The sequence below is a fragment of the Bremia lactucae genome, assembly GCF_004359215.1.
Source record: "Bremia lactucae strain SF5 chromosome Unknown BlacSF5_NotPlaced_49_SHOA01000009.1_1371882bp, whole genome shotgun sequence".
Lineage (NCBI taxonomy): Eukaryota > Oomycota > Peronosporomycetes > Peronosporales > Peronosporaceae > Bremia > Bremia lactucae.
In genome coordinates, this window is record NW_027152062.1 from 870,834 (window position 1) to 880,519 (window position 9,686).

At 46.2% G+C, this 9,686-nt stretch overlaps 4 protein-coding genes across 4 annotated transcripts; 1 reads left to right on the forward strand and 3 right to left on the reverse strand.

Moving 5' to 3' along the window:
• Positions 1-274: 274 nt before the first annotated feature.
• On the reverse strand, positions 275-1,779 carry CCR75_005097 (uncharacterized protein; the record flags this gene model as incomplete). The annotated part of the gene is made up of 3 exons (XM_067963180.1): positions 275-974; positions 1,048-1,137; positions 1,174-1,779. The coding sequence occupies 3 exons, from the start codon at positions 1,777-1,779 to the stop codon at positions 777-779; spliced, it is 894 nt and encodes a 297-aa protein (XP_067820125.1). The 3' UTR covers positions 275-776.
• Positions 1,780-1,841: 62 nt separating this feature from the next.
• On the forward strand, positions 1,842-2,463 carry CCR75_005098 (uncharacterized protein; the record flags this gene model as incomplete). The annotated part of the gene is made up of 3 exons (XM_067963181.1): positions 1,842-2,002; positions 2,080-2,205; positions 2,247-2,463. The coding sequence occupies 3 exons, from the start codon at positions 1,842-1,844 to the stop codon at positions 2,461-2,463; spliced, it is 504 nt and encodes a 167-aa protein (XP_067820130.1).
• A 210-nt stretch (positions 2,464-2,673) lies between these two features.
• Positions 2,674-5,391, reverse strand: CCR75_005099 (uncharacterized protein; the record flags this gene model as incomplete). The annotated part of the gene is made up of 1 exon (XM_067963182.1): positions 2,674-5,391. One exon carries the CDS (start codon positions 5,389-5,391, stop codon positions 2,674-2,676), a length of 2,718 nt encoding a protein of 905 aa, XP_067820129.1.
• A 115-nt stretch (positions 5,392-5,506) lies between these two features.
• On the reverse strand, positions 5,507-6,503 carry CCR75_005100 (uncharacterized protein; the record flags this gene model as incomplete). The annotated part of the gene is given in 3 exon segments (XM_067963183.1): positions 5,507-5,803; positions 5,873-6,472; positions 6,486-6,503. 3 exon segments carry the CDS (start codon positions 6,501-6,503, stop codon positions 5,537-5,539), a joined length of 885 nt encoding a protein of 294 aa, XP_067820476.1. The 3' UTR covers positions 5,507-5,536.
• Between the last annotated feature and the right edge of the window lie 3,183 nt (positions 6,504-9,686).

A 9,686-nucleotide genomic window follows, 5' to 3' on the forward strand; every position in this document is an offset into this window, starting at 1 on the left:
TTTTATTGTTGCTGTTAGCATATTTCTGCTTGGATGCGCCAGTGTGATACAAGTTCTTCGGCAGAAGATGAAAGAGCCTGCAGAGGTTGAAATTGTGGAATTTTCAAACGTAGAATACAATCACTTCTCATTTAGGGTCTAACTTTTTAATTGTGTGTTCGTTTAATAACAAAAGGAGCGAGAGAAATATTTTATCTTAAAGAAAACTTGATTACCAAATTGTACAAAAATGCAGTTATAGAGCTGCTACGAGGTATGCTTTGCAAATAGTGCTCGATGTTTTCATGCTGAGATGGAGTTGAGCTTATGCAATTAGACGCGGCATTTTGGGGGGGGCGAACTGCACACACAAAACCTTTTGTTCGTACAGTGTAAAAGCTTTTGGTTTGAGTTCGTGTTAAAAACTGAGCCTCCAGCGTCTATTTCATTTTCTTGGCTGCATTCAAGCGTAGAAATATGTTTTAAGCATTAAGTAGCAAAAGCGCAAGCTCACGACCATATGCATTTTCGTCGGCGATATAGCCTATCGCAAGGACAGCGTCAAAAGCGAGTATTATATCCAGAGAAGTAGCACTAGGACTGCCGAGGAAAACGTGAGTTGTTACTAATCTTTAATTGGGATTACATAACGAAGACTGCTCTTTAATCGTGATTACATGATGTTGGTTTGCTGATTCGATCGTCCAAAACAATTACTTTCGGAATGAACGTTCAATTTTATCTTTTTATAACTTGACATCAGTGCATGTTTAAACAACCTTGTAGCTCGATTATACTTAATGCTTGTTCTGTAGCAAAAAGAGCAGGACAGATGCGCTAGACAGTTTTACGGCGCAATTGACACGGTCGAGATCGTGGCCGCCTTCTACAAGTCCCCAATTATTAATCTGAAACTCCTCCTCCAAGCGGCTAATGTCCTTAGCCTCTTTTGCTGTAATATGGCGCTTGAATACTCCAAGAGCAGTGATCAAAGACTACCAGATGGACATTTACAAAACATATAGCAAACACAGACAATCATAGATGCAAAAAAAGAATAAGAAATACCTTGCACTCTTTCGTCAGCGAGCGCATGGCCGTCAGCTCAAAATTGTTCAACTTCAGCAGCAACAGCACAACGATGAGCTCCACCATACACTACACTCAACATCCTACAAAAACCACTGCACAGACCTTCACTAAATATGCGCGCACATTAGCCACTAGGTCATGATCGTGTGCCAATCTATCAATGCTGCCGTGGCTCACATCCGTCTCGCCTCCAAAATTATCGCTGAACCATTTGCGAATAGGACGCCATTTCTTCGTTTGCTGAGTCAGAAGTTTCTTCTGCTGGTCGGCCGTCACCTGGTAGCATATTGTGTCTGTATGCAAGTAGTGCATTATCTCGTCAACTGTCTCCTGGCTGTCAGACGTGTACTCAAGATCCAGCGCCGTGGACACTAACGCCATGATGGGCATCGTGGCTGGACGTATATCGTAAATTTGTGAATCCCATTCATGAGCCACTGAGTATGCCATTGCCTCTGTTGGCAAAATTACGGGTTGCTGCCGTGGTGTCTTTACTGTTTTGCCGTCAAGCGTAACGGCGTAGAGCTTGCGTGGCTCTGAGTCGGCATTTGCAGCTGGATCCTCTACTATTTTTACACCGACGTCCTTAAAAAAACGTAGCACGCCCGTAATTTTAGGTCCAGCAATGCCACCCGTGCCAGCCTTGGCCGAATATGCGCAATGCAAAGCGGCCTTTAACTGCGTCCTAGCGCTAATTAACACGTGCATGTCAAATGAATGATTTAAAAAATTGTGTGTTTAACTTGATGTGCACTTACATTTGTTATAATATGTCGTCGAATCCTCAACACGTGGTAGACACGGAAGACGCAGCAGAGCTTAATCTAGGAGATGATTTTCGCAACGAGACGTGCCTTTCCAACGCTGAAGTGGCCGTGATTCTTGAGAAGCAGAAGTCGGATTACGAGACACAAGAGAAGCAGTTGACTAAGTGAGAAAATGCGCCATTAATATTTGTCTCCTTTCTTTTTTAATAATATTTGCCACAATGATGTGACGCTGATTCAGTGTATTTCAGAAAACGTATTCATATGCTCAGCGCTTTAGTGGGACCAAAGATCCAGTAGCCAACCAAGCTTCGGTCACCGAGCTTCGAGAGTACGTCGCCAACTCTAGCAGTATCGTGCACAAAGTGTATTTATAGTGTTTTGCATGCCCGCTGTCGGTCGATTCAGAGCTCTAATGTCACTCGTATTTCAACGTGAGGAGGATAGCGGGATGGTTGAGTATCGACTTGAAGAGTTTGAAATTGCCTGTCTATCTAATCTAAATCCAGAAGAGGTAGAAGAAGCTGTTGCTCTCATCCCTAGCTTACAAAAGCGCTTTGCTGAAGATGAAATTGAAGAAATATTGGGGATTGTCTCGAGAACAGCAGCTCGCATGTTTGGCTAAATAGATACCTTCGTTATTTATGTTAAAAGAAATTGCGAACGTCACATTTTGAGTAAGGTACATCGTGCATCAATTTTCGATTTATGTAACAAATTTGCTCAGCAGTCTTTCGAGCTGAGATTGTTGTAAGAAATTTAGAGAAAAATACTCGGGCAGTCAAAAATCGGTATAATTTTTTGTAGAACTCCGTTTGAATCAAAGCAGATCGAATTAGACTCGAAGTTTTTTATCTGTCCCACTGATCGATAGTTGACTGCGTTTTCGTCGCTGCTTCTTCGTCTTAACCTCGTCGTTGCTGTCACTGTCGGTTTTCTCAACGGTCGACTCATTTCTAACGAGGGGCAGCAAACTTTTCATTGTAACAATACTAAAATCCACGAGGTAAGACTTTTGAAGCATTCGGTCAATGCGATAAAAGTGACGCTCGCTGTAGGCAATCAACGCCTCAACTGTCAATGCAACACCTTGCAACGATTTGAGACGGCATGGGGGCATTTGATGCAGAATGGAGCTCACTAGCACTTGACATACACATGTATTGCGAGCGTTGGTATTCCAGTCTCGCAGCCATTCCATTACCGTTACCAGCTGCTCATCTGTCAAGCTCTGAACCACAGGATAGAAGATATCTTCGGGCACAAAGGTGTCAATGTCATCACCGAGTAAGGCTGGCTGGTCCTTATGTCGCGGTCCTTCAAGAAGGTCACGAAGGATTTGCAACATTCGGCTTGGGTGATTGAGCTCGAACGCGAGCTGCACTGCATCTAAAAGCTTATTGTTGCGGAGACAATGACTAAGTTTTTGCTCCTTCAGGACCTTTGTGTCATGGTCTTCCTGTCTAGTTTGTTCCTCCTCTTCCGTAAAATCTCGCCAGAGATTAATCTTCGAGTCGGCTCCGCCGCTTACCATTTCAGAACTGTCCTTAGACACAGCAAGAGCCCAAATTTTGTCCTCGTGATTGTCTAGCGTAGCGATACACTCGTTGCTTTTAATGGTCCAAAGCTTTACAAGCCCGTCCGCACCGGCAGACAGGAGCTGCATACCAGCACATGCAAACTGCACGTTTAGCACGGAGGCAGTGTGACCTTCAAACGTTTTCAAGCAGGTAAAATCCTTGGCAGACCATACCTTCACCGTCTTGTCACCACTTGCAGACGCCAGGCATTGGTCGACTGGAGAAAATTCAACGGCCCAAACACCACGTTTATGGCCTCGACACACACCAGCTAGCGTCAAAACGCGTCCAATATTTTCCAGTTGCGAATGCCACACTTTAATGAGCTTATCCTGCGACGCACTGGCGACTAAGTGATCATTTGGCGATACTGCCAGTGCATTTATGTCTTTGTCATGAGCCTTAACTGCAGCAATCGAAGAAATAGTCAACTCTGTTGACAAAGCCTTTGTAGGTGCGGAGTAGGCGCTTGCGAGCGGCTTGAGACTCCACAATTTCAGCGTCTTATCCGAACTTCCAGTAACAAAAAAAGCAGCCCCAGCAGAAAAGCTGGAAACACGTTGAGAGATAGCAACAGCTCCAAGCGTTTCCGTGTGACCTGCACAAGTAGCTACGCAGCGAGGTAAAGTCATTTTCATTTTTTTACCACCAGTAGGCCTCAAGTCCCATAATCGAGCAGTGCGATCTTTAGATGCACTCACAAGCCAGCGCCCATCAGGAGACACAGCCATAGCCATAACAATATCCGTGTGACCTGACAGAAGCTCACAGGACAATGTAGTACGGTTCAACAAGCGAATTGATTGACTGTTAGTAGCCACAGCCAGGACTTCCGAAGGCGCTCCGCTCGCGTCAGCCTTGGGAATGTACTTCAGGTTTAGAATGTCATCGTTGTAGCCAATTATTTGGGTACGGCGAGTCAAGTTCTCATTGAAAACTAACAAGTTCTGTTCGGACGTTACAACAATAATCTCGCGACGCACCTTGCCTAGCTTAAGATTAAGATACGTTAAAGCTGACGATGTATCCGACTTTTCCGTATACAGCACTTCACAAGAGCTACCACTACTGCGCCACAGGCGCAGAACACTCTTTTCGCCGGCAGTCAAAAAGTAAATTTCCTTTGCATCTTTAAACTTCTTAGTCGTAGCGCACTTGAAACTTGAAGGTACCACCACAAGACCTTCCACAGCTTCATGTACAAGAACTGTCTTAATCAACTTTCGATCCTTTAAGTCCCAAAAGTTGACGACTTTATCACGTCCAGCGGATAACATCGTAGAGCCATCTTCCGAGAACGCCACACTGGTCACAAGGCTCATATGGTCCTGAATACATGCAACCTGCTTCTGAGTGTACAAATCCCAAATTCGCACCGTCAAGTCGTCACTCGCCGACACGAGCGAAAGCTGTGCCGCGTCGGGGTGAAATTGCACAAGCGTCACGATGCCCGCATGTCCACGAAAGTTATGCGTACAAAATCCTTTGTCGATGTCAAAAACCCTTACTGTGCGGTCGCTGCCGCCGGTGGCCAGCAGCGTGCCTGAAGGATCAATGTCCATTGCTAGCACGGGCGAGTCATGTGCTTTAATGACTCGCACACATTTTAACGTTTCAAGATCCCAAACGCGCAACAAAAGATTACGACTAGCAGTCACGATTTGATTGTACTTGCCTAAGCGGACAGCAAAAACCACAATAGATTCTTTGGTATCGTTGTCCTTACTGCCTTGCTGCAATGTACACTGCAGCTCGCCAGTTATCGCATCAATGATAGCCACGTCATCGTGCAGAATACAGGCAATAAACGCGCGCGTTTCGGTATTGGCGTCTAAGTGACCATTGAAAAAGTCCACTTTACCTCCAGTATATACACCGGCGTGAGTCTTGACAGTGCGCCAGACCTTTGAAAGACCTGTGCGGGTTGAGTAGCTTCCGGTAGACATCTGCACAAAGTCCGAGGAGCCGCTCATCGTTGACGCCTAAACGTGAGATGCTTTAAATATTGAATGGAGCGGAGTAATAACCTCATTTTTGCATGAGTAACGTTATAGAGATTTTGAGCTAAAATGTTTTTGGTAATCAAGATAATCTTAAAGCAAGGTATATTTTTAATCGCTATACAAAAGATTGATGGTGAAGAGGTTTCCACAACTTTCTCATACATATCGATTCAGCTATAGCTACGCAGCTAACAGACTTCTTACGCGCAACCTTCTCTTGAATTTGATGGGGAATGCAGTCACGCTGATTCCAATTTTTCGTGCCGGCGGCAAAGTTTACCTGCATGATTTTATAGATAGCAGCTGCCAGATTGTGTTGTCTCGCGGCTGCGATTTCAGAACTAGCTGGAATCAAAGCAGTTTGGCTTGATTGAAAGGGAAACTATCCCAACACGTCATTAAATGAGTTTAGGTTCTCGTTCAACCAGACAAATCACCAAGCCGACTGTACCTTAGAACGATTGACCACAAATACATACGTGACGCAGCGATGGGGCTCAAATTTCTTGGCCTGCGGGTCCGTCGTACGGTGATAATATCCTAAAAATAGCTTCATATTAAACTTTCGTCGCTCTTTCATAACGAAGCCCGCAGCTTTAGCCTGGTCTTCGATTAACCAATTGGAATATGGAGGTCGTGTCTTGAGGGTAATGTGCGCTTCTCCATGCACAGCTAGACGATTTCGCGCACTCTCAAAGAATTGAAATAGCAGCGCTCGGTTTATGTGTACACGCTGTTGTCCACTATGGGGGAAATTGAAGACAATGTACTGAAAATAGTCAGGAATGGCTCTGATACATGCGCCGGTCTTAACCTGTTCAGGCAAATCATGCAGCTTGGTGGCATCCACATCGTGAATCACAAGTCCATGCGATGATCGTACTGCCGCTATACACTCCAAGGCATTTGAGTATTTGCGTTTAACGCTACTTTCGGAATCGAATGAGGTGGCCAGCACACCACGGCCTGTGCCACGGTGCTTGACCAGGCCACGAGAAAAGGAAAAATCGCCGTCTCCCAAAACCAGCACAGTGTCCTCGGGTGCATACAGCTGAGAATTAGACACCTTTGCATATTTCCATTGTCTTTTGCTGTCGGCTGCGCTGTTGACGCATTGAAAGTCGGGTGCATCACGCTTCCGCGACCTTGAGCCTGCCATATTTGCCAATCAAATTTTGAATAGGAAAATGTCCTAAACTCACCCTCGCTTTTTCCAAAACTCACCCCATCAATTTTTTAGCCAATCAAATGTCTTAATTACAACCCATCACATTTCATTAAATACATCAACGTCGAAATTTCCGTACACGATCAGCAACGTTGAAATCTCCGCGCACGAATAGCAACATCAAAGCCTACCGTCAATCATCCACCTTGTTATATGTATTATATATTTCTGATATTTTTCTTGGGTTACACAGTCAAAATAATCAAAACTATGATAAGGTATATCATACGCCTCCTGGGATCTACGTGAATCACACTTGAGGATGGTGAACCACAAGCCATTAGAGCTGTTAGCGGATATCGTTTCGACAGGTAATCAGGACGTTGTGGTTCAAGTTGAAGACCTGTTAAGGTAAAGAGCGACGACATCTGATTAGCCGGACTGATGACATGTAGGACAAGAACTGCCGGACGATCAAGACATGGCTAGTTGCAGTAAAGCTCGGTTTGCATGCTGTAGTGTTAATGAAGAGGGAAATTAACACTAAATATATTTTCACTTTTACTTCTAACAACTTGTGCAAACGTGTATACTTCTAACATGTCATGAGCCCAAGGACGCGTGTTTGGTGGTGCATGCAGGCAAAATATTGGCGGGCGCGTCTTAATGCGGCCACGCTCTACTTAAGCACACACCCTAGCACAGCAAGAAAACGGTCTGACCGTCTACTCTCGCGTGCAGTGAGGTAGTTGTGGTGGGCGCCTTAGCAACCTCACCCAACACACTAAGTACTCTAGTAAAGTGTCGTCACGGGAGCGGTAATCCGGTTCCTCGTGCGCAGACTGATTTGTACTTATTCGCATTAAATATAAATACCTATTTTTACCAATCAAAAATGTCATCTCTGTAGATAGCACTAATATGCATTGCGAGCGTATCTTTCTAGATAGCTCGCGTAATGGAAGACGCTAGGCGTCATCCCTCCTAATGTGAATGCACCCATGTGCACCACATACACAAGGGTGGGTCACAATGTGATCCACACCCAAGTGGTGGGTCTAATTACTTCCTTAAGTAATTGACCATCTCTTTAAGTACACAAAATGTACTGTGTAATATTAGGGCACCTTTAACCCGTTACACCACCCCCCCCCCTTTGAGCACGAATTTACATTTTGAAATTCGTCAAAGAGGACAGAGGAACAGCGAGCTGCTGTACGCGCCGCTTAGATCTCTCATTCTTTCTTGCTAACAGGTCTTACACGGAGCCTAAAATGCCACCTAAAAAGGGCAACGTTGCGTGGGTCATCTGCGAAGACACCGTCTCAACCACGCGCGAAGCGCACGCGCCGCGTTGACACGCCGGCAGCGTTTAATGCCTGAGTCGAAACGCCGACAGCTACTGTTGCTGTCGCGTTAACTGGGCTTAAGGATCCATCTCACTTTAACAGTGAGGATGTCGCTCCGTCGCTCATTGTCAACTACAATGACTCGATACCGTTGCGTCACCTCATAGTAGTGATGCGGACTAATGAGGAAGGATGTTGGCGTCATATTGCCCATCCAAACTTCTCTCATTGCTTATAATTGGAGACAGCAAAATTTACTAATGCTGCCTCGTCGTCTGCGCCGGATAGCGCAGCGACCATTAATGAGAGCGCTGCCCATTAAGGCTCAGCCGCTTCTCCGTTGATCAAAACCATAACGTCTGCTGCTCAGAGTATTATCCATAATGGTACTGACATAGAGGATTCGGAGTCTCAAGCTCCGCCAACGACACGTGAACGTGCTCAGTCGGTGTCACAAGCCAGTCGTATCAAACGTGGCTATGTGACGGGTGGCATATCACTGATGCACTCTCATCTAAATGGCCTCGTGTAAACGGGCCAAAAGCGTCGCTCCTAGAGCGCGCTATTCTAGAGGCTCATTATTACTATGGCGTCTTTAATTCATGGAAGGTTCAGGCGAAATCGCTTGGGCGTATTTTCCCGATCCCGGTCGTGATGCGTTCAAATAAAATGCCCGACGAATACGAGGCGGAATTCACGCGCCGCATTCAACCGGATCACGATGCAATGAATTAGCGGTCGCAGCGGAATAGTTTTGCCCGCTTGCACGTAAAAGAAATCATGAGTGGTACTGTACCCCTGTTTTTTTCTCACAACGCTGCTTCTGCTTTGCAGTCCATTTAAGACTAGCGAAGAGGCATCAGCTAGTGCTCCTTTTCATAGGCATCCACCAAGTCAAGCACATCAATGCGTAGGGTATCGGTCGGTTCCAAACAGTCAGAACGCTTAGGGTAACCGTTCCATTGGACGAGGATCTGATACCTTTGCCTCACGGAGCGGTGAGCAACCAACCTTTCAACAAGGAAGCGTTGTTTCCCACCCGCATCCACCAGTGCAGGCTTCGACCGATAAGAGAGGCGATCTCGCCCACCTACTCGCGGCTGCCTTCCTAACATCGCCGGTCTCTTACATAGACCAGTGAGTTTTACAAAATTCTGTGATGCACCCAAATCCACTACGAGGGTCATCACCTGGTCATACCTCTTACTTCAGCGCTATAGACCAGCAGGGTTGAGGTCCGAAGTTTCGTACCATAGGGACTATGCTACCCATTTGCTCGACAACTCTGATAATAGGGGTAGCTTCAGAGTCCGCATCAGTAGGGCATCCCGCCCCTACTGAGCTCATTTTCCCGACCCTTCAGCGGTCTATGCAGAACTCATGCGTCTCGCACGCTGGTTCTTGCCATCACCCTTTGGGACAGGAGTCCTCTTGCTGGTCTTTGTCCCAGCAGGGACCCTGGCATAGCAGCGAGCCATCATAGGGCCGCGCTTGCCGCATTTAAAACAGACCACGTCTGCATTGCCCAACTCCATAGGAGTGGCATCTGTCCTCTCGGCCGACGGCTTATACCAAGCTGTCGCCGAGGCACTGTTGTAGGATTGCTCCTCAACTAAGGCAATTTGGATTGCCTCTTCCATCGTCGACGGCACCTTTCTGAAAAGGGCCTGTCGCGATGGGCCATGCCGTAGTCCGTTCATAAACGTGGGCACCTTAATGTGCTCCGGAATCGGACCTACGGTTATGGA